This window comes from Brienomyrus brachyistius, chromosome 5 (genome assembly GCF_023856365.1).
Source record: "Brienomyrus brachyistius isolate T26 chromosome 5, BBRACH_0.4, whole genome shotgun sequence".
NCBI lineage: Eukaryota > Metazoa > Chordata > Actinopteri > Osteoglossiformes > Mormyridae > Brienomyrus > Brienomyrus brachyistius.
Window position 1 is genome coordinate 20,985,515 of NC_064537.1, and position 24,097 is coordinate 21,009,611.

The following is a 24,097-nucleotide window of genomic DNA, read 5'->3' on the forward strand; positions in this document are numbered from 1 at the left end:
TCATGACAGGTGTCTGACTGCTGTGGGCCGATTAAAATGTTAGACAATTTCTTGTCTCCTTTAGGAAGTTTAATCTGTTTTTAATATATTTTCACTATGTTATTATTGCTGAGGTTTTAATTGTAACTGATCAGAACAGATAATAGCAGATTCCTGAGATGCTGAAGATTGTAGTATTTGTTTCCTAATTTTTGTTCTTGTTTATACGCCGGTTGTGCCAGTATTGTCTGGATAATGTGCATCATGTTCTCGCATATAAATACATGAATAATGCAGTATTTGTATATTGTAGGTTATGTGACTGAGATAAAACGCATTTTGGTTTAAGGTTGAGACCTGGCTGAATCGACTGCTGGACACCATGAGGTCAACGGTGCGCCATGAAATGACCGAGGCTGTGACAACCTACGAGGACAAACCCAGGGAGCAGTGGCTGTTCGATTATCCTGCTCAGGTGCTGTTTGAGAACACTGGCGTCGCTAGTGTTTGAAAGTATTGCTGTAGTGTCACATGTATTCAGATCGTATTAAACACTCATTCTTCCTGCATTCAGCAGGAAATTGGAGACGTAATGTCTCTACATGGATATTATTTCTTCGATTTGTTCTGGGAGGGTACTGTAGATTCAGTTTCTAATTGACTGTATGGAGCTCCCTTTTCACAAGTTAGATGTACGAAAATGCAGTGTTTTATAGCTGGAGCACTTTTAAATTTGGCAGGGGTCTGAATGAAATGCCATAAATTATCTGACATGATTTTATTGTGGATAGCAGACTGAAATTGGACTGTAGGATTCTATATCAGTTACCTAAATGGCTCAAATGTTGACATTTTAATCTAGATCATAATGGCCATTTTGTCATTTTAATTACATTCAGGAATGAAATAAAATGAAAGTGGTGTGATTTATTTTCTTAGGTATGATTATGAATAATAAGGAAAGAACTGTGGAGAAAGTAATAGAGCCCAGATTTCTGTTTCTTAGTGCATTCATTTGCCCTACGTGCTTTTCTTGAATGTGCAGGTGGCTTTAACATGCACCCAGATATGGTGGACAGCAGAGGTTGGCATTGCCTTCTCTCGTCTTGAAGAAGGTTACGAGAATGCCATGAAGGAGTACTACAAGAAACAAGTCAGCCAGCTGAATACTCTCATCACTATGCTGATTGGCCAGCTCTCAGCCGGAGATCGTCAGAAAGTTATGACCATCTGTACCATAGATGTACATGCCAGAGATGTGGTTGCGAAAATCATCTCTCAGAAGGTATAGGAAAGCATCACGCTGCATTGCTATATGCGAGATTTCTTTGCATATACATGAAAATATGACTCAGCTGAGAATTCAGGGCATTCAAGCATACAGTATAATCCGAAATAGTGAGAGTTGTGAGAGCTTGCCAGCACTGGATTTTCAAGTTTTTGTTGATTGATTACAAAATCAACGCTTTTAATTTGTGCGTTCTTGCCGTGTGGTTAATGTCACAGTTAAATGCTGTCATTTTGTTTGTTATTTTCTGCACAAAACAGCATCACAATTGGGATCTTATGTAAATAACAAGGTCTTTTTTTCTCAGTCACTTTTAGCAGAGACCAGGGAGCACTGGGCTCTCTGTACTGCATGTATTTTCGGCATGCCGTCCGTTTCCTTTGCAGCCTGTAAATGCTTTTGCCTGAGACAGTATAAATGCTTGCCTTGCCTTCTTCCTGCTCGCAGGTGGAGAATTCCCAGGCATTTCTGTGGCTGTCTCAGCTGCGGCATCGCTGGGATGACGACAAAAAGCATTGCTTTGCCAATATCTGCGACGCGCAGTTCTTGTACTCTTATGAATACCTTGGCAACACACCACGTCTGGTCATCACCCCACTGACAGACAGGTAGAAGTGTTTTATAATTACTAAGCATAGATTTATGACCTGTATTGGAAGTGAAGTGGACCGGTCCTGAAGCGATAAGACATTTTATTTTCCATTTAAACCTACTTGAAGTTGTAGATTGAGCATAGATGTAGAATTTGTTCTATAAATCATAGAAGTGCAAATCACGAAGTACATTTATTTTACCCAAATATAGATTATGATTCACAAAGTAACCGTTGGTTTGTCAGGCATAAGTTCATATACTGTCAAGCAACCTGTGTGTTTCAATGCCTCGTAAATAGGTTCACATGTAATAAACAGTTCATTTGTTGCCATTATCTCTGTAGTTAGATTGGAGGCATTACAGTTTTGGCTTCTGTCTCTGAATATGATCAGATGATTTGCTGTTATTGCTTGCTATTAGGATCATATTTATGTCTTTTCCAGCCAATTAAGTTAAATTTTTGAAGATTACTTTGTTGACATCATTTCAGTGGATAATTAGCACAGCGTGTCCATGTAAAATTAATATTTAGTTCAAACCCTAATGTAAGTGTGTGACCATTTTTCCATCCCGTTCGGCTTGACGTGGTGTATTTCTGTGTTCACGTGTGGCTATGTTGATAGGTGCTATATCACCCTGACTCAGTCCCTGCACCTCACCATGAGTGGGGCTCCAGCTGGGCCAGCAGGCACAGGCAAGACTGAGACCACCAAGGATTTAGGCCGAGCCTTGGGAATTATGGTCTATGTCTTTAACTGCTCCGAACAGATGGACTACAAGGTATACTGTTGCATTGCTGTGAGATACTCCAGTCTGTCATGTAACAAGGCAACAGAAATGTGGAGAGGATTCCTCAATTCTCTCAAATATCCTTTGATATATTATGTTTATGTTTAAATGTTTCTTGTTTATTTCTTTTAATCGCTCTACTTTGTACATAACTGCCATTTGCTTCTCTGTGAGATTAATCAAGTTTAACTCTGTCTATATTGAAAGCAAAAGCTCTCACAAAACAGCCAATCTACATTTATATTGCAGATATTTAAGAATCCTATTTCCATGAAAAAAATGTTAACTGGCTATACTGCGTGAAGCTAGGATGCTCGCTTAATTTGCATACTAAACCATTATGCAAATTAAGCAACACTGCTTAAATAAATGGCTTTCAGTCGAATGTAAAACACGAGAAAAGCAACATTCTTTGATGGAAAAATGGCCAGAATCACTCATTTTCATGCATATTGAAAGCAAGACTGACGATTTATTGGTACCTATGATTAACACATTTAGTACAAGAGACATACATTTGGAAAACAATTTTAGGACACAAGTAAATTTGATGAAACGGTTTTTTCTTGCTGATGACAGTATTCAATGATTTCTTCAAAAATACAATTTGGTACGTCTTGCTCATGTCCTCGTGACATATTAGCCATAACATACTTGTCAATGACTATGAGAGAATGACTCAATTATGCCAACATTGATAAAGCTTTGACAATTCAGTATTTTCTATCTAAAATCATCTGTTAGTTCTTCTGATTTTTTCCCTCTTCTTCTCCAAGAGTATAAGCCATGGCCACAGCTGTTTATGAAGCTCTGTAAAGCGCTGATATCGTTATGCATTAATGAGAAAGATTAGTTAGTTTGACAAATTTTTTATACATATATATAAATATATATTAATTTATCTCCCTGGTCATGGCTGAACTGATTTTCATTTTCCTATACATCATGTTTAAGACTTGCTTATTTACCCATTCCCTCAAAAATATGTTACGGTCAGTAGAGACAGTCTTTTGATGTAGCTTCAACTGGGCTGCAGATTTTACAAATGCGAAATGCAGGCAGGGCCGGCTCCCATGTTTCAGGGCCCGTAGCAAAGCTTTTTTACTTGGGCGCCCCCACATCAAGAAAATTGATGATCATTTCATTTCCTCTGCAATGCAAGTCATTCATGTCCTAAGTGACTGCCTGTACTAGGTATAGCTGGAGCTGGCCCTAATTGTCGGTTACATTAAATATGCTGACTTATTCCAAGTCCAGTTTATATTTGTCATTCATAATTATTGGATATAAAATATGATGCAGTGTTTGAATTTAAGCAGTTTTGTGCCATAATGATTTAAATACATCTTTTCTGAATGATATAAAAAGGTGCCTTTGAAATTTGTATACAAGGCTTCATTTTTTCCCATCTTCCAGTCAAGTTAACAGTCATTTATGCATGCAGAGAAAGAGGCATAATGTGTGTTATTGCAGACACGGAGTGTATTTTTTTGTATGGAGTTTGTAACTTCTCTCTGGCCACATGGGTTACTCTGTTTTTTATCCTTTGGCCCAAAAACGTGTGGTTAGGCGAGTGAGTTTCTTTAAATTGCCCATAATGTGTACAAGTGTGTGCCCTGGCAGGCCCTGACCCCTGGGATTGTCATTCCTGGAACAGGCCCTAGGCTCACCGCCGGCCTGCTCTGGATTCCCAGTCATGGAAAATTGATGGATAAATCTCAACTTAGCGTTGTTTACTGGTGCTGCAGAGTAAGACTTATTATTGGCTTATTATTGTCATCTTTCCCCAACACTCTTTCAGTCCTGTGGGAATATTTACAAAGGCCTAGCACAAACAGGAGCCTGGGGGTGTTTTGATGAATTCAACCGAATCTCTGTGGAGGTGCTCTCCGTTGTTGCTGTACAGGTGAGCCCAAAGCTGCTGATGTAATTAAGATTGTGATTTAAAGAATTATTAAAAGTTATCAAAAGTATTTTGCTCCTTGAATTTATCCTTTAGGCGCATTCAGTTTACTTCTATCTCTCTTGTTAGAGCATATAAACATAAATTCAACTAACACTCCCAAACAAAAGCTATGCGAATAGGAAATGAAGGGCTAGTGCTGTATAAGTTCTCTTTCTTAATATAGGAAATCTTGTTTGTAAAAATGCTTGTTTAACACTAGTTTGCTATATAATGAATATGTGGCTAAGTAGAATACAGACGCTTCTCTACTTACGAACTTCCAACTTACAAACTTTCAGACATACGAACTTTCAGAGGACTGTAAGCTCAAATTGTGTTTATTGGTCTCCCATTTCCTGTCCGCAACATCAGTTTTTTTTCTGCGCGGCAATTCCGCTTAGTACGACTTCTGGCCGCTACTCTCGCCATGTAGCAGCGTAGCTTGCGTACTCCCAGCATCCTAGTTCTTTGTACTTGCATATACCCTTAACATGATGTTGAATAATGTTTTACGAACATTCCAAGTTACGAGCGGCCGTTCGGAACGTATCTCATTCGTAAGTAGAGGAGCGTCTAACTTCATTTATATTTGTGCAGTTTGCATTTAGAAGCAGTGCCGGTGGATTTGCCACCCTGTCACACTTGCATGACAAATACCTTCACCCTTAAATTACTGGGCTTCATTGGTAATTGGGTGGGAGACGTATAGAAAAAAGCTCTTATTGAACTTTAGGTTTATGACTAGTGAGGGTAAAAGTATTGTTTCCTAGTGTTGGCACATCAGACATTATGAGAAAACCCAAAACTTGTGAGTATTAAGAATGTAGGTGACAAAGCAAAATTGTTTTCTACAGTGGCAGTATGTATAATTTAAGCAATGACAAAAAAAAACTGATATATAAACAAATGATCGTGGAAAGAACAGCTTTTCATTTGAATATGGCACGTCTCATGGAACCGCTCCTTTAAATAAACTGCATGTATCATAAAAATTTATACAGTAAATTGGTCTTTCTTAGTCTTTCTTACATACCCACCCATGTTAAGCAAATATTCTTACCTATACGATTCTTTTGAATCGGTCCGTCAGACAGAGTAAGGTGTTGCACGTAGTATTTGCTCCTCTTTCCGAAATCCGCAGCTTTGGTGATGGAGCTTTCTCTGGGGTGGCCCTCGTCTTTGGGACTCCATTCCCCCCATTCCCTCTGATATCCGTAACTCCCCCTCTCTAGCAGGCTTCACATCTCACCTTAAAACCGTGCTGCTCTCCCAAGCTCTCTGGCTCCCTTCACTCTGCTGTCTTTACTTTGATCCCTCTGCGTTCCCACTCCCTCATCCTGTTTCACCTGTCTGCTCCTTTTACTCTGCCTTACTATATTGCTCACCATCCTCTGCTTGTTGGGACTCTCAGCTTCTGTGTGAATTACTCCTTTGCTGTCTTCTTTGTTCTAGAATGTTGTTTGCATATTTGGATTTTGAAAACCTCTGTATAAATTTGTTGTGTTGTATTAGTATTATTATTATAAGTAGTAGCATTATTATTAGTATTGTAATGTCTTTTTTTTACCTGGAAAACATATTTTTTCAATTTTTAAACAGCATATGGTTATGTAATCTACGTATTTTGCATCAGTAAAAAAAAATCTTAAATAGTCACAAAGTACATATGTGGTGGCAGATGCTCTGGCATTTTGCTTAACATTATGAATGTTAAATTTCTCATAAAACACTGCTATACAGTTTGAAGCCAGCTTAAGGTTTTCGGCGGTAGTCCTTATTACTGTCCTATATTCAGAAAATGTGTCGAAACTGACATTACAGACTCTAAGGGTTCCAGATATTTTTGAACGTGATTTACGGTATGTCTGTGGTGATATGACAGCGCGTCCGCTGACAACAGCATTGTTTTAGCTGAGGCTGAATTCACATTATTCAGGTTAAGAGCATTCAAGATGCTGTCAGAGATAAGAAGAAACGGTTCAGCTTTATGGGAGAAGAGGTGAACCTGACTCCCTCTGTTGGTATCTTTATTACCATGAATCCTGGGTATGCTGGAAGGACCGAATTGCCAGAGAATCTCAAGGCACTCTTTCGGTAAGCATAAAACATTATGAGAACAAATCTGTGGAAACCCTGGGCTCACTTGTGTTGCACTGTAATGACTTTTAAATAAGATGGACTAGGAAACCCAGTCTGCAGTGAACATTCATTCATTAGTAGAGGAATCGATTCGAATGTTGCATAAAGGGATCTTTTTCCACCCATAGCAGCACAAAATACACACGTGGGTGCCACATGCGTGACTCGTTACAGTCCAGTAAAATATTCCGGATACATCGAATACTGCATGTTGCTTGACTATACTGCATATTTTCCTAAAATTGGCTCTTCTCTGCTTTGTTACTGCTTTCCATATTGGATTAGAATTCTGACTGACAAGTGAATTAATTACTTTATACAGCAGTTCTCATTACAAAGTGGAAGGGTGATTCAGAAATGGAGAATATATTATTAACGCAATCATAGAAACTTTAACTGAATTAAATCATTCCCCCCTTCACCCTCAATCATAATACTTACAACATAATACTCAGGCAGAACTGAAGTTTGATGTCCCTGACAAATGGGCGAGTTATAAATACTGTTCTTTGATTACAGTGAATTATAAATTGTTGTACTAATTAATTTATTGTGCATATTTTTATTTGTGTGAATAGGCCTCGCTTTTATAACATAGCTCTGTATGAGTCACATTTTATTTCATCCTAGACCGTGTGCTATGGTGGTTCCAGACTTTGAGCTAATTTGTGAGATTATGTTGGTGGCTGAAGGTTTCATTGAAGCCAGGCTTCTGGCCAGAAAGTTCATTACTCTGTATCAGCTCTGCAAAGAACTCCTTTCAAAACAGGTACGGCACACCTTAATGATTGCATACCACATATCCTAAAGAGTACATAAATTGTGCGTCAATCCGTACAATAAAATGTTCACAGAAGGTGATGCAACATATGAATGAGATTTAGATCTGAAATGAAATATCACTTGGTATTTGTGAGTTACGAATTTTTATTAAAGAATATCCATTTGTCTATTGAGGCAACACTGGTAAACACCTTAAAAAAGTGGCATGAGTTATACAACTACAGTACGTTTTTTTTCCCAGTTATTACAAATGAATGAATTTAACGTTCCAATTCATTATTTTGCAAACGATAGCAAACAACGCCTAATTAATTTGCCTGTACAGGCATACTCCACAATAGTGGTATTACTTCTCTTCATCATTCTAGAAAAGGAATCATTGCCTTTGACTGCTGTTGCTGATGAGGTCTCACGTCTGGGTTTGACAGGATGTAGTGTATGAGTGAAAGGACTGGAGGGGCATAACACAGCAGTGAATGTACCATATTTATGCTTCCTGTCATTTCCTGCTTCACGTTATGTATGCCTTACTTTACTGCAGGACCACTACGATTGGGGTTTGCGAGCCATTAAATCAGTCTTGGTAGTAGCAGGGTCACTGAAAAGGGGTGACCCAGACCGTCCAGAGGATCAGGTTCTAATGCGAGCCCTGCGAGACTTCAACATTCCGAAGATTGTGACAGATGACATGCCTGTCTTCATGGGCCTCATTGGGGACCTGTTCCCTGCACTGGATGTCCCCCGTAAGAGGGACCTGGAGTTTGAGAAGTTTGTCAGGCAGTCTATCCTTGATCTGAAGCTACAGGCCGAAGACAACTTTGTTCTAAAGGTGCGTTTTTAATCAGATACTCCTGTACATGGAATCAATCACTCCTACACCCACCTTTTCATAAAAAAGACAGAAACCATCCAGATAACTGAATTACTCTGTAGAACTTCCGATGATTAATATTTCATTGCCATTTAGTCCAACTTTTTTTTTTCTACACATTTCCCCCCCAAAAAGCAATAAACCACATATTGTATCACCATCAAATGGGGACAAAACTCCAAGAGGTTCGGAAGAAATGGTCAAAGTAATATACTATGAGTTATGATTGCACTTCAGCTTCCTGATCTTGAGTTCTAATTCCAAACATTAGTGTGTTGTTACAGATATCAGAGATGTGAATCTAGAGTCATGGGAAATGGGTACAATCTACGGTGAGGTGGAAAGGTCAAAGAAGTAATTCAGAATAGTATTCAAACAAACATATTCATCCTTCCTGAAGGCTGTTAACCCTCGTGTTGTCTGAAGTGGAGTAAAAATGGAGATGTACATGCCACAATCTGCATGTGGAACAGGAGGTCAATAGCTTCATCTGCTGTAATTGCTTCAGTTGCATGCAACCAGTTTTCTCTAATTTGGGAATGGAAAGCTGTTTTGTAAAATGCATGTCTGTCCAGTAATGGCGGCCATTCATAGGCATCATTTTGAAGCTGCAGCCACTGGGCTTTTTAAATGTTAAACCCACTCTGAAGCACGGGATGCTGAGCTGAGTCGATGGCATTGATTGAGCATGCCATCAGCATTGTGGGGTAGATCCCTCAGTGTGAGAGGGAAATGATTCATTTTGTTTTTTTATCCCCTAGTTTTCCAAGTACTTCAATAGATGTAGAAGACTAATTGTGTAGCATCACATCAAAGGTGTTTGACATTCTGCTGCCTAAACACAGAGCCTGAATACTGTTCTTTTTTCCTTTTACAGTTTTTATTCTAAAAGATAAAGGTGTCACCATGTTTAAAACATTTTTTCGGCTTGCATTTTATAATCTCCAAAGCATTATAAATGTCATATTCATTGTTGTACATGAATGAATTGTCATTTATGATTCAAATTAGGAACATTAAGTGGATATAAAAGCAAAACAAATTCTGTACAGAGGATTTGATAATGGCAGGTGCAGGAATGGCTAGAATGGTCTGAAAAATAATTCTCCTCTACATTAAAGGAAGCTTTAGAAGAATCCCGGAACTAATTTTAACCCAAGAAATACAAGTCGTGAATGCAGTTGTTCCCGGATCTTCAAAAATCAGTGTTCCTCAGGAAATGCAATCAGAACTATTTATGATTATGTTTTTGAGAGCTGAGGGATTTCATATGGAATTTTGGCTATAGCGTTTCAGACTAAAGGGGATTGCATGTACAGTATACATACGTGCATATATATGTGTGTGTGTGCGCGTGCGTGTGTGTGTGTGTGTGGTTTAGGTTTGTATTACATTGAGGGGACCAATTGCCCCGCACAATGTGACAAAAACCTATTATTTTGATGTTGTGGGGATCATTTTTCCGGCCCCCACGAAGATCTGAGAATGCAATCAAAAAACTAAAAATGCCAAAAGTCTCACATTTTGTTTGGTTACTTATGGTTAAGGTTGGGGCTGAGTAGGGGTTAAGGTCGTCATGTTGGGATTAGGGTTTTCTCCATAGGATTGAATGGAGGGATCCCACAAGGATATAATTACAATCCTGTGTGTGTCTGTGTTGACAGTACAAGAAGGAGGTGTTGGCTCTAGCCAGGACATAGAACGTAGAGTAGCCAAAACACGAAAGAACATAGGCTTGTCGCTTGTATGCCCTGCCTATTGTTTGGAGATGTGAAGGAGCAGAAACACTGTTGGATTATTTAGTCAGCACCAAAGTATTGAAGTGGGTGTAACCTGTGACTGGAAGTGAGGAGACAACTAGTATATGCTGGTTTTGATGATCTGAAGAGAATTGATTAAAGAGGCAGGGGGCAGTATATTGAACTTAGTGGTCACAGAGGAAATATACTATTGTTTGGACCAGCAGTTGTGTTCTTTCTTGGGATGAGGAGCCAATAAATCCATCTGATTTTACAGTGGCATTTTTAATGTTATATTGGTAAATGCAAATAGCAAATAAGAGAAGAAAGTACGAAGGGATAAAATATTTGAGCGGTTACCCTTTTAATCTCAGCTTCTCCACAACCTTCCTTATCCTGTGTTGAAGCAATGCATGTGACTTACAGTGAGCTGTACCGTTCTTTCAGGTGGTGCAGCTGGAGGAACTTCTTGCCGTCAGACACTCCGTGTTTGTGGTGGGCAGTGCTGGGACAGGAAAGTCTCAGGTGATGAAATCCCTAAGTAAGACCTACCAGAACATGAAGCGCCGAGCCGTGTGGGCTGACCTCAACCCCAAAGCCGTCACCAATGATGAGCTCTTTGGCATTATCAACCCCTCCACTCGGGAGTGGAAAGACGGTGAGGTGTTAAGCCTTTTAGGTCCCTGATGCGTTAGTGTACAGAGAGGCTAGGATCCATTTGGCGGCGTTTGTGAAATGTGATGTTATATTGGTTGGGGACAACTTTAAGCAAAGTCCAAGATATCTAATAAATGTTTCGTTTTTAGGGCTTTTTTCCAGTATCATGCGTGAGCTGGCTAACATTAGTCATAATGGACCAAAGTGGATTGTGTTGGATGGAGATATTGACCCAATGTGGATTGAGTCTTTGAATACAGTTATGGATGATAACAAGGTAAAACTCGACCACTGACTGTATACCCTGGTGGTTCACTCATATGCTTTTAGGAAAGCCTTAGCATTGATTTGAATCACTATGGTGCAAGTCATCCATTATACCTTTGTATGTAGACTTTATTCACATGGAGGTGTTAGAGCTCTGGCCATGTTCTTGTAGATCCGCTCATATGTGATCCTCTGTAACAGGTGCTGACTCTGGCCAGTAATGAAAGAATACCGCTGAATCCAACTATGAGGCTGGTATTTGAGATTAGTCACCTGCGTACTGCCACACCGGCCACTGTGTCTCGAGCTGGTCAGTTTTGTTTTTTTTCCATGTTTAATGGTGATATTCATACAACGCATAATTATATACCATTGCATGCCATGTGTAACGTCTTAAAGGCTTCATTTTCAAACCCGATTTTATTTAATTTTTTTCAGGTATCCTATACATAAACCCTGCAGATCTGGGCTGGAATCCTCCAGTCAGCAGCTGGATCGACAGGCGAGAAATCCAGTCAGAGAAAGCCAACTTGACCATTTTATTTGATAAATACCTTCCTGTTTGCCTTGACACCCTTAGATCAAGGTATCTTGCTGCTCCAATGTTGCTGAATGAGAAAGATTGAAATAAACATATAAATAATACTTGCTAAGCGACTATTGATACCGCAGAACATGCTAATTAATTTGCTCAGTATTTCTCTGAATGCTCCGCTTCTTTGATGAAAGTGGTGTCTGTTTCTTCCATCATTTGAGATTAGCTGTGAGTGTCCTGGGTAAACATTGATCAGGACAGGCTTGCGATTACTATGATTGTCATCCACTAAGCAGCCACTGAGCATAGTCACCTTTGTTTGTTTACATGTGTGACTTAATTTGCAGATTTAAGAAGATTATCCCAGTTCCTGAGCAAAGCATGGTGCAGATGCTTTGTTACCTATTGGAATGTCTTCTAACACCAGAGCACACTCCTCCGGATTGCCCCAAGGAATTGTACGAGTTGTACTTTGTGTTTGCTGCCATTTGGGCATTTGGAGGGGCTATGTTCCAGGATCAGGTAGGCATCTCTTGATGAGGAGTAGGAAAGCAGTCATTTATGCTTCACGTTTGGAGTGAGATCGTTTTGGAAAGAATTCGTCATTGTGTCCTAGATTACAGTACATGAGCTGTAGCAGAGAAAATATTATAAACGCTTATCCATTTGTGTGAAGGCAAGATTTTCCGAATTTCACAGATCATTGTAAAGGTACACTTGACTGCTAATGCTGCATTGATATTTCACGAGCAAGAGAGGTTTTTCCATTAAATCCTGGACTCTGGAGATATCGCTCAGTAGATACCACGGCAACCACTATAATTGACTGGAGCTTTCTCACTAGAGCAAGCCCAACATTCTGAAATCTGGTAACTGAAGTAGCTGAATTCTTTCTACGTAGCTACTGTTAAATTATCCCCATGCCTCTTGATTGCAGTAGGTGTGTGTCGAGTGGTCGCAGCAGCCCGGCAGCCATGCATAAGAATATTCAAATGAGGGATTCATAGCACAGGAAAGCTTCACCTTATTGTATGTCATCTATGACAATGGGAAGAAGCCAGGAAGTGGCGCCGCCAGACGGCAGTCTTCACTAATATACATTAGTCACTCAGGCAAACGAAGTCATGCTGTTACAAAAGCATTCGTTAGTTTTTGTGGCGCATCTGCACTCTGTGGGCTTTATCACTTAGCCATGCTACGGAATGCCGTTCTGAGTTATGAAGGTGATTGAGCTTGATTTGTTTTGCTCTCTGTTAATGAGAATGTGTGCAAGACATTGTACTGCATAGCGACATCACTTAGCATTATGAGCAATGCTCTGGAATTCTCCACCATTAAAAAACCCCTTGGATTAAATATGGCACAGTTTGTCAATTGCCTAGCTATTGCCATTACTTTATCAAGTAAATAAACCAAGATTCCCGTCATTCTTGTTTAGAATATCTATATCTTGTATTAAACATGGATTGAACACAGTTTCCCCTACATGTAGATATTTCTCTGAAAAAAATTATTCCTCTGTGCTTGACCTGTCAGCTTTACATTAGCATTATTAATCTGTATTCATAAATTATATTTTCTAATATGTTGTTTTATTTTCTTGACAGCTGCTTGATTACAGAGTGGAATTCAGTAAATGGTGGGTTACTGAATTCAAGACCATCAAATTCCCTTCCCAAGGAACTGTCTTTGACTACTATATTGACCCTGAGACAAAGAAATTTGAACCATGGTCAAAAATGATTCCTACATTTGAATTTGATGCTGGCGTTCCTCTCCAGGTTTGTTATATTTCAACTTTAATCTGTTAGCATGACATGTTTTTTAATATATTAAAATTTTGAGGCATAAAACACAAATTTCTAATATATATATATGTGTTGACAATTTAATGGAATTAACTTCACCCACAGTTGCATGTTTTCAAAGTTAAACTGCGTGCTGTATATTGCATAAATAAAATTCTTTGGAGCAAATTTTGCCCACTATAACTTCACGTTAAACCACATCAAATCTTTTAAATTTTTATATATAATACGCATGTTGTAGTGCTTTCTTAGCAGTTAGTTCATTTCTGGAAGAAGTCTTAATTTCTGATTTATAAGCCATTAAACACAACAAAAAAGTCCATATTGTCGGCCATAAAAACGATCGTCCCACTGGAAAGAACATGTTTTACTTAGTAAATGGACAAAATTGAACCAAATTATATTTATTAAGGTATAAAACACACAATGTTTTCTTACAAGTAGACATTCTGGAAACAGGTTTATGGGACCATTTGTTTATTATGAAGCCCTTTTAAAGCCTCCATATCTCAGAAGCTAAAAAAGATTCACACCAAAAATGTTATACAATAGTTGTTGGGTACACTGACATTATTTGCATGAAGTATTGAAGGAAATCCAAGCGGGTCAGTCGGGAATATTTTCTATAATCTGTTGATTTGATATGGAATTACCCTGTTATTAAGTGGCATCTGGTGGAATATCGCAGGAATGAAGAGTTGTTCACTGAAGTTGATCTAAAGTTTAAATTTTTAGATCCTTTTGGGAGGTTACTTGTGAAATGTGAGAAGTCATTCCCTGACATGTAGCAAGCGGCATTGTTTACTTGTCACAGGCGTGCTTGGTGCACACAACTGAGACCATTCGGATTCGATACTTCATGGACAGGCTGCTTGAGAGGAGGAGGCCGGTCATGCTTGTGGGGAATGCAGGCACTGGAAAATCAGTTTTGGTTGGTGATAAACTGGGTTCCCTAGATTCTGAGAAGTACATCATCAAGAATGTTCCCTTTAACTACTACACAACGTCAGCCATGCTTCAGGGTACGTTTGGAATAAATATTTCTTATTTATTTTGGGTTTTTTTTTTTTTTTGTATAGCTAAACAGCCCTGGTGTCTTTCTAATAGTTACACAGTATAAGAATGGTTTACTGGAAGGGTTTCATTGTTATGCTCCTAGCAGCTGAGCATTATGTTTGCAATTCAATCATTGTTAAGCCCTTTTTTAATTGCCTTGGCTATACTGAGATTAAGCTAATGTAGGCGGAACAAAAACCATTTTATTCTGGAAGTCAAACCTCTTAATGAAGTATTTTAAATACAATTTTGCTGCAAAATATTAAGTAGTGTGTAGAATGTAGCACAAATTTGAGCCATGAAGCAGTACACTGTATAATAAAATGAATATGAAATGGCCCTGAAAAAAAATAATCCATCGTAGAATTTTCTGAGCTACCACAGAAAAATATTTATGCACGCGCGCGTGCGCACACACACACACACACACACACACACACACACACACACACACACATCCATATACTGTATCTTTGTGAGGACTCTCCATTCCTCCAACCCTAATCCCAATGTGACGACCTTAACCATAAGTAACCAAAGAAAATAAGAAAATAAAGTACTTTTGGTATTTTTAGTTTTGTATTTTATTTATTTATTTATTTTGATGATTTGCATAAAATTGTGTTTTCCTTTGTGAGGACATCAAAATAACAGGTTTTTAATCACATTGGGTCCCCACAATATAATGTATACCTGGACTGCCCCCCCCACACACACACACACACAAACACACTGTCAAAATAAAATTTCGAACATTATAGTGATACAGTATAAGCCAGCACCTTTTCAGTATTCCAGATAGGCCCAGCTCAACAGTAGTTATCAGGGAGAATCTCTTCTCATTTTTCTCTCCATCACCATGGATGCCTGGAAAGCTGCGCTCCATGCATGATGACTCTGATATCCATCTTCAGCCATTTTGGAAAAGCCATTGGAGAAGAAAGCTGGCAGGAACTACGGCCCTCCTGGCAGCAAGAGGCTGATCTACTTCATCGATGACATGAACATGCCGGAGGTGGATGCTTATGGAACCGTGCAGCCACACACGCTTATCCGTCAGCACATGGACTACAGCCACTGGTGCGTATTTATGCACCCTGGAGAAGTTACCACACATTTTGGACCTGCGGGGCAAATTTGGAAATGAACACACTCGCCCTTATTAATTTAGATGTATCTATCAGATATAATTATGTTTCTGGTGTAAATCGTGCTTTGCAGTACCTATAAACATTTCAGGCATTCAAAAATTATCATGCAAATGTGTAATTGGTGAACAAACGTGCAATATGAGGAGTCTGGCTTTTATATTTATAAAAATACAGTGTATTGTCATGGTTCTCTTTAAAAGCATACTGGCAGTTTTATCTAGCCTCTGCTTTTGGATTATAGGTGAGTCTTTTTTTTCCAACAATCTACTGAAACAAAACAAAATAGGATGCATCCAAGTATTGTTGAATTGTACTATTTCAGGTAAAAAATTAAAAAATCATATATATCTTACAGATATAAAATGACTTTCCTAACCACATGCAGAAACACATAAAGGAATTTATAGTAAGTTAAAAATAATTCATTTCTTACTACAGTACATGGCCTTCGTAATGGAGGAGTATTAGCATATACATTAAGACACGATATATACATTAAGATACATTAATACAAGAATGAATCATCCCATATTTGTGCTTTTACTGCTGCAGCATTGTTTGTATTGCAGCTATTTCAGTGGATGAATTGTTACAATTTAAATACAATTTAAGTACAACTCAGAATAGCTATAGAGTGGTTTATTTTGCTTGTTTCTGTCCCTGTGTTGTTTTTAATTTGTTCCTTTCCCTGGGGTGCACCAGCTGTAATACTTAATAGGGCAATGGTGAACCATTGTATTCTACTGACTATTGAGCAGTTTTGTCAGTAAGGAGGAGCAAGAATGACATGATTCGTAAATAACAGACTGACACTGCAAGGGAAAAACAGTGCATGATTGAAAATGCATGCATCGAGATGGCAATTTTTTCCACAAAGCTGACTGATACACAAAGCAATGCTGAATATTCACAATAGTGGCATTTGATGCATTGTGGCCAGTGAAATATCAGATTTATTGGGGGGTGACAATAGATTGATCTTGCATTGTGCAAATCAGAAAATATTTATCATGGGAGAAGTAGAAAGAAGAAGCCATTTGGTAAAACTCCTGGAACAATATAATTTGTTTTTTGCATGACAGCTAATAAGTGTTAACACTCGTGTTCAGTGACCAAAGCTTCTTGCTCTTACACCTTCGTAACTTTATGTCTAGATGCAGACCAATTAAACAACTTCCTGATTTGAGCAAGTTTAGCCATTCCCTTATAAACATACGACGTAAACAGATGAGAGGTAGTCTGCCTCGGATCGCAACAGCTGGAGGGAGGGCTGAGCTGCATCTCCTGGAAGAATGTCCTGAGCCTTTTTCCCAGCTGAAAAAGTTTGGTGTCTGTTGTTGCGAGGAATGACAGAGTACTGTATTCCCCCCCCCTCCCCCCCCAGGTATGACAGGAACAAGCTGTTGCTGAAGGAGATTCACAATGTGCAGTATGTGTCCTGCATGAATCCCACTGCAGGCAGTTTTACCATCAACCCACGGCTGCAGGTAACCACAGCTTCCTCTCCATTTACACTGGCATGTAAAGCTACTCCTGACTCAGATTGAGTTCATTCACTCTTACTCACAAACATATGCATTTAACCTGCAGAGATATACAATAAATTAAGAGGAAGAATGCTGCCGTTTTGGAATGATTTGTAATCTCACTGGAAAATAACAGTTTCATATTAATTTGAGAAAATGCAGTATGTAATGACATTGACATAGAAATTAATGTAATTTACCTTTGTGAAAGAGCAGGACTGAGCTGTACCAGGGACGGATTATGGGTTGTGTGGGCCCCCGGGCAAAACGTTCGCGAGGGCCCCCCCCCCCCCCCACCACCAGCACCACCACCACCACCACCACCAGCACCACCACCACCACCACAACCACCACAATTCAAGGGCCCTTGGCAGCCAAACGCCCTCCCTATAGGGTCAGGGGCCCTTGTAGGCAGAGGATCAAAGAATGTAGGCCCTCTAAAATAGACAAACGAAAATACATTGTTGATAAGCGTTGCAAATTGTTTTGGGCTAGGGGCCCCACGGGCCCCCTGCACCCCAAGGGCCCCTGGGCAGCGGCCCCGCTGGCCCAGTTCGTAATCCGTCCCTGAGCTGTACAGAGTCAGGCAGTGACTGAGTCTGAGTGTCGGTTGCTTTTGCAGCGGCACTTCTGCGTGTTTGCGCTTTCCAACCCCGGGGCTGATGCCCTGACCACCATCTACAGCAGCATCCTGAGCCAGCATCTGCGAGGTGAAGGCTTTGGGGCGACTCTGCAGAAGAGCGGCCCCCAGCTCATCCAGCTGGCACTAGCTGTGCACCAGAGAGTGGCTGCCACCTTCCTGCCCACTGCAATCAAGTTCCATTACGTTTTTAACCTCCGGGACCTTTCCAACGTATTCCAGGTACAACCCTGTTTTTTCTGATCATCACTATCATCGTCAGTCCCTTATTTTTATTTTTTTTCAACCTTTCAGTTTAACAAAGTTTAGTTTTGTTAATTCTTACTCAGTTCAATGGATTATCTATTTAGTAGAGTAAAAAATGATATACTCCATCCATTTTCTAAATCGCTTATCCTTCTGGGTCACGGGGGGTCCGGAGTCTATCCCGGAAGCTATGGGCATGAGGCAGGGAACAACCCAGGACGGGGGGTCAGCCCACCACAGGGCACACTCACACACCATTCACTCCTACGGGAAACTTCAGTAACTCCAATTAGCCTCAGCATGTTTTTGGACTGTGGGGGGAAACCAGAGTACCCGGAGGAAATCCCATGACGACATGGGGGGAACATGCAAATTCCGCACACATGTAACCGAGGCGGAGACCAAACCCGGGTCCCAGAGGTGTGAGGCAACAGTGCTAACCACTGCACCACCATGCCGCCCCCACTCAATGTACTCAATAAGACTTAATATATAAGACTGCGTTTAATAATTTAGTATATCCTCCAGTTCTTTTCCCCTTGATTTTCACAAGTAAATTTTTAAAGTAAAATTATTATTATTTATTACAGTTGTGACTGTGGTACTACGCACATAGCCCACGTATGACGTGGAATGAAATTTTATAGAAGCACTAATGCGATTTTATTAGGAAGTTATAACTGACCATTATAGGCTGTTAAATATCATATGAACATGTACCATTTAGCCAGTTTATTTAAACTGGCAGGTGTGAATTTTGTTGGGTCAGTTAAAATGTTTTTACGTTCTCTGTTTCTTTGTGCAGTGGCATGTCAGTGCATCCCAGTATGCTAAACAATAATAGCAGCAATGGTAACACAAGCTTCTGAAACTAAACTCCATTTTCAGCTGATATGGGCGTCGGGCATCATACAGGAAGCAGCCTTTGGAGCTGCCTTTGTTTAGCTGTCTGGAGTATATATGAGAAAGTGGAATTAGGTGGTGAGTCTCTGGCACAGCTGAGAGATCTTTGAAGTGTTAGACTTAGTTCTGCTTTGCTGATTCTGCTTGAGCTTTGGTTGCCTGGGGAAAGTTAATGGAAGGAAGGGCCTCCTCAGTGTAACCATACATCCCTCTTTCCTTTCATCTACTTGGATGAGAAGTTAAAAGTTTAAACATTCTCAGGGCAACTACAGACCTGTTTGTTTTTTTTTTTTTTATCGTATTTTATCGAGCTTAATTAGCATTTTCCTTCTTTTTCCGCAAGAAACATTTTGAAGACTAAAACTTCCCAACGATTTGTACAGTATATCCTGTAAAGTAGTTATCTAGGCATCTCCAATCTGGATATACTGTACAACTTCTGACTTTAAAGATTACAAGCGAACTTATTATTATATGACAAATTTAAGCCATTAAAAAGTTTTTATAACATTTGTGAAGGATTATTTTAATGTTTTTTAAATTTAAATTTGGTTTTAAAGTTTAGATAAATAAGTAAAAAAATTTAATTTATACAGCACATTTACAAGCATCTCAAGGCACCATGCAGGAAGGAAGAACAAAATACATAACATCACTTTTATGATGCTGTGTTTATAATGCTGAGTCACCCAGGGTGTAATCGGCGTTGTACCATACTGTACTATATCTGGGGTCACTCTGATCTTATTCCCATGCACTGTACTGTATCAGTATCACTGTATATCACTGTATGTGATATTTGTGTACATACATATGGTAAAGTTTAATTGATAAATCGCGCACATTACCAGCATTATCAGCATTAAATGATGTAATAATAAAGTACATTGTACATTATTATACAGTACTGTAAAGTATTGTTTGCTCTCAGATTAAATGGATTCTACCATTTTAGCCTAATTCTGAAGACATGATATAGCAAAGAAAAGAAAAATACTGTATCGTGTACAACTACATAAACTGTCTGTCCTTCTAATGCCCTGCAGCCCATGTTAACTCGTGGTCACAAAGCATAAATAAGGTACACTGGTAGAGTTCTCACAATATATATATATACACACACACACACACAACAGTCAGTCAGTTAGTTTGGATCAAGAAATTTGATTGGACAAGAGACATTCCTTGAGTGTGGTTGTCAGAGTATCACTGCACTCGGACGTCTCACATCAGCTGTATCACTCCGCCTTACAGGTGTATCTAAAAACCGTCACATATGCCTCGTTTCCACCAATACAGGGCCTGTGCTGGTGCTGGGCTGGTTCTTGCTTGGTGCCTTTTGAGAACCTGCCCATTTTCACCTGTTTCAAAAATGAATGTAGGCAGAATAGAGAGTCACGTAAAAGTGCCACGTTATCACTTCCTTGGCCACATCCAAACCCACAGTGCGCCTCCTATAAACCTCCATCAAATGCTGGTAATGCTGTCTAATGCATCTATAAGGCATCCTCTGTGTCTGGTGACTAGATCTGCCATCTCCTTGCAAATCGAATCATTTACATACCCAGTGTGTGTGTGTGTGTGTGTATATATATATATGTTTATATTATGTTGTGGGAACCAAATGTTCCCCACAATGTAATAAAAAACCTGTTATTTTGAGATTATGGGAATCGTTTTTCAGGCCCCCACAAAGATCTGTGAATGCAATCAAAATACTAAAAAGGCCAGAAGTCTCGTATTTTGTTTGGTTATTTATGGTTAAGGTTAGGGCTGGGTAGGGGTTAAGGTCGCCATGTTGGGATTAGTGTTTTCCCCATTGTTTTCTCCAATGAATGGAGAGTCCCCACAAAGATATAATTACAAGTCTGTGTGTGTGTGTGTGTGTGTGTGTGTGTGTGTGTGTGTGTAGGTGTGTGTGCGTGTGTGTGTGTACGGTGGAGAAAAAGCAGCAATATTATTCTTTTTTGAAATTGAAATGTAGTTAGCAGCTTTTAAAGCATCTCAAACCAGAAAGGATCCTGCTTTGTCTCTACTAGCTCATCACCTTCTCTAAAAACCAAAATCTGGCTTGTCCTAACATAATTAAATCAAATTAATCTTAGATGCCATATGGTTTTGGGGCCCTTAATAGGCTGCATGTACTGCTCTTTTTGAAGTTAAAGATAGACCAAAAAGACAGAAAGAGCACACAAAGACTACTTTGTAGCCCTGGCATTTAGCAAAGGGTTTCTTATCATCAGATTGTGTGTCATTGAAAGTCAAGGTCACAGAATAGCCACAAAAGAAAGTCCTTTTTTCCCCAGTCCCTCCACAGGGGACCTTTTGGAGGCATCATACTGGCCATCAAATGTAGTTGCATTATCAGCCTTTCTACTCCTAGATAATTAATGCAATTATGGAGTGTGTGTGTGTGTGTGTGCGTAATGTGCAGTTCATTAGAGTCTTCATGCTCTCTCTGGGTAGACTTCCTTCTCTGATGCCCCATATTCAGTCTGTACTCCAAAATCATAAAATCATGCTGTTACTTTAAGTTAAGTGTATGGTCTCTGAGGTATATGGATACCTCAACCACAGTAGCTTTCGCCATGTGCCCTGTGCATCCTACAATAGTTTGCATGCACTGCAACAATGGATGGATGGATGTTTAATCGTATAGTCATTTACGCACAATATTCCAATATTTTTTTACATATTACCTTGATACTTTAAGACGTATGTTTACCACACAAACATCTTTTAGGCATACTGACAGTATTTTTTTCTTTTTTTATAGGCTGCGCAGAATAAAGTAAATCATTTTTAACAATCCTGTTAATTTAGCTATGAATTAAGACAGCAGAGTTAGCCAATCCCAGTTTGCAGTGAAGACATTTATATATCTGTTTCTTTTGATAATATGGAAATTAAATTTCGGTATATACCTATTATTTCATGTATTTGACTTAAAAGTGAGTGTGTGGAGCACTTTGCATGACTACATCGTATGTGCTAAATAAATCGGCAGTGCAGTGTAGCAAACACAGCGATAAATAAAGTATCAATGCTCTATCTGTGACACCTATGTGACTTACAGTTACAGTTACTTACAGTTACTTTAAGCGTTATAGCTCACCTGAACGGGTATAAACTGGACCATCTATTTCGACTTTTGACACTTTGTGTACTCAAAATGTCAGCCACAGTATTCAAAGCTTACTGTTATAATCTGCAATCACACCAATTACTTGCCCCATTTAACATTGAATTTCAAAGTACACTTTTTGCATTGCGCCCTCTATTGTGATTTATCAGGTCGCCCTTCTGATAAACCTAAAATGACAGCTTGGATTTGCATAAAGCTTGTGACGGGTGGGGCATGGCATCTGTTCCATTGCACAGGATCCTTTCTGAATGGGAGCAAGGGTGGGGGGGGGGCGTCTGGCTCATTTACTTGTATTACCATTCCCATTTGCTCACAAAAACCTGGCAATCCATTGTGTTGGGGATGAAATAGAACTCATTCTTGCTACCTTCATTTCATGGTTTTGCTACTGTGTAATCATTGCAATGCGTCAATGACGGGTTTAGACCTCTGAGAGGGAACTTAGCCTCAGATATATTGTTACTTACGCTGTTAGTTTCCATTAGTACACAGGATAGTAATGACCTGATTTTCCTAGCATATGAGTAGTGGTACTGGCTATTTTTCTCAGGGACACCATTAATGGTCTTGGAGAATGCATTTCATCGATTTAGCATTTTGAAGGCTGTAAATATAGGACATTTCATATATATAAATATTTTTTGAGTTCACAATTTTTACTTTTTATCGCAAACTCGTCTTTGTTTTTTGAGTAGTGAACTTTAGTGGTTACATTGGGGTCATTCTTCAGAAAATATTCAAAAATAATTAGTTACCACATGCTTCATTTCTGCAGGATTAATTTCCTAAATGTTCTTCTAGTGAAAAGTATGTTTCAGGCATATAAGAAATGTTTATTAAGAGGCCTATTATATGTCAGAGTAAAACAAATTTATATAGAATAATTTCTCCAGCTTATTGTCTACTTCTGTTGTATGCAGTATATTAGATTAATATTATTTGCAGGACTTTTGTTTTGACTCCAGAGCGAATGGCATCCTGATCCTGCTGAAGTCAGACATCATGAGCCGTAGGCTTCGTCCTTAGATCGATTGCTTTGTAATTGTTCATTTTGTAATAAGGTTTTTTTTTTTTTTAATTGCTAAATGAAGCCATTGCATAATTATTTATTCGTCTTCTTTGCAGTGAAGGCCGTGTTGCTGTCAGATTGATTAGGAAATTAATAATGTATAACGGTAAGAGCCTGGAGAGGACCAAATAAATAACTGTTCATTTATATAACATGGACATTAAATCATTGTTAAGGCACACTGATAAATATTTGGAACAAAAACGACCTGCAAAGTTCTTAAGGATATTTTCCCTCCAAACTCTAATAATAATAATAATATGAAGTAGAAGAAAATTATTATTATTATTATTATTATTATTATTACAAGCTTTTTAACTTTTGGATAAAGGCATCACAACTCTTTCGACTGTAATATATTGTGAATGACCATATACTGTGTAGTTCAGTGGGTAGATTGTGGTTTCATGTAAGTTCACGCAGCTCTCTATTTCCAAGACTTTGGACAGATTATTTATTTGTCAGAATGAACTGGGCAGGGTTTTGTGCACCCTTGTCTCTTGAAAAGACGAGGTCTGCAATGGAACATGACAGCTCAGATGCGACAGGACAAGTGCCATCCAATTGTAATTAATGTAATCCCCTACTGATGGGTGTAATTGCAGCAGCATTTGAAATGATCAGACATGCTATATGATTGCCTATTACAGCATTCCTGGGTTAATGAAGCACCATGGGTATGTTCTTCCTGTTAATGGGGATGTGGGCAGACTTTTCATTCAGGTCTCATCTCTTTGACACCTGGCTCTCTATCTCGATCCCTCAGAGCAGTTGTGCTAGTATGCTGTTCCTCATTGTGATGCTTAAAAGATAGATCTGCCCATATTACCGGTGATTCTTGCAGGGGAAAACAGCTAAGGGACTGTATTGTTAGCAATGAGGAATTGTTGGCACGGAGATGCTGATTATGTTGTTGCCATAGTACTCTGCAGAACAGTCATGTTTTAAATGCTTTGGGACTGTTATC

At 39.2% G+C, this 24,097-nt stretch overlaps 1 protein-coding gene across 1 annotated transcript in view; it reads left to right on the plus strand.

Moving 5' to 3' along the window:
* Positions 1–24,097, plus strand: part of dnah9 (dynein, axonemal, heavy chain 9) — a 119,544-nt gene that overhangs the window by 15,295 nt on the left and 80,152 nt on the right. The window contains exons 24-41 of the mRNA XM_049013154.1: positions 329–454; positions 1,025–1,264; positions 1,715–1,875; positions 2,485–2,641; positions 4,452–4,556; positions 6,532–6,689; positions 7,365–7,503; positions 8,059–8,346; positions 10,575–10,785; positions 10,934–11,061; positions 11,253–11,361; positions 11,490–11,637; positions 11,934–12,108; positions 13,194–13,367; positions 14,209–14,416; positions 15,365–15,530; positions 16,986–17,088; positions 17,750–17,989. Of these exons, the coding sequence (XP_048869111.1) occupies positions 329–454; positions 1,025–1,264; positions 1,715–1,875; positions 2,485–2,641; positions 4,452–4,556; positions 6,532–6,689; positions 7,365–7,503; positions 8,059–8,346; positions 10,575–10,785; positions 10,934–11,061; positions 11,253–11,361; positions 11,490–11,637; positions 11,934–12,108; positions 13,194–13,367; positions 14,209–14,416; positions 15,365–15,530; positions 16,986–17,088; positions 17,750–17,989 (3,036 nt within the window). The remainder of the gene's footprint in view (positions 1–328; positions 455–1,024; positions 1,265–1,714; positions 1,876–2,484; positions 2,642–4,451; positions 4,557–6,531; positions 6,690–7,364; positions 7,504–8,058; positions 8,347–10,574; positions 10,786–10,933; positions 11,062–11,252; positions 11,362–11,489; positions 11,638–11,933; positions 12,109–13,193; positions 13,368–14,208; positions 14,417–15,364; positions 15,531–16,985; positions 17,089–17,749; positions 17,990–24,097) is intronic.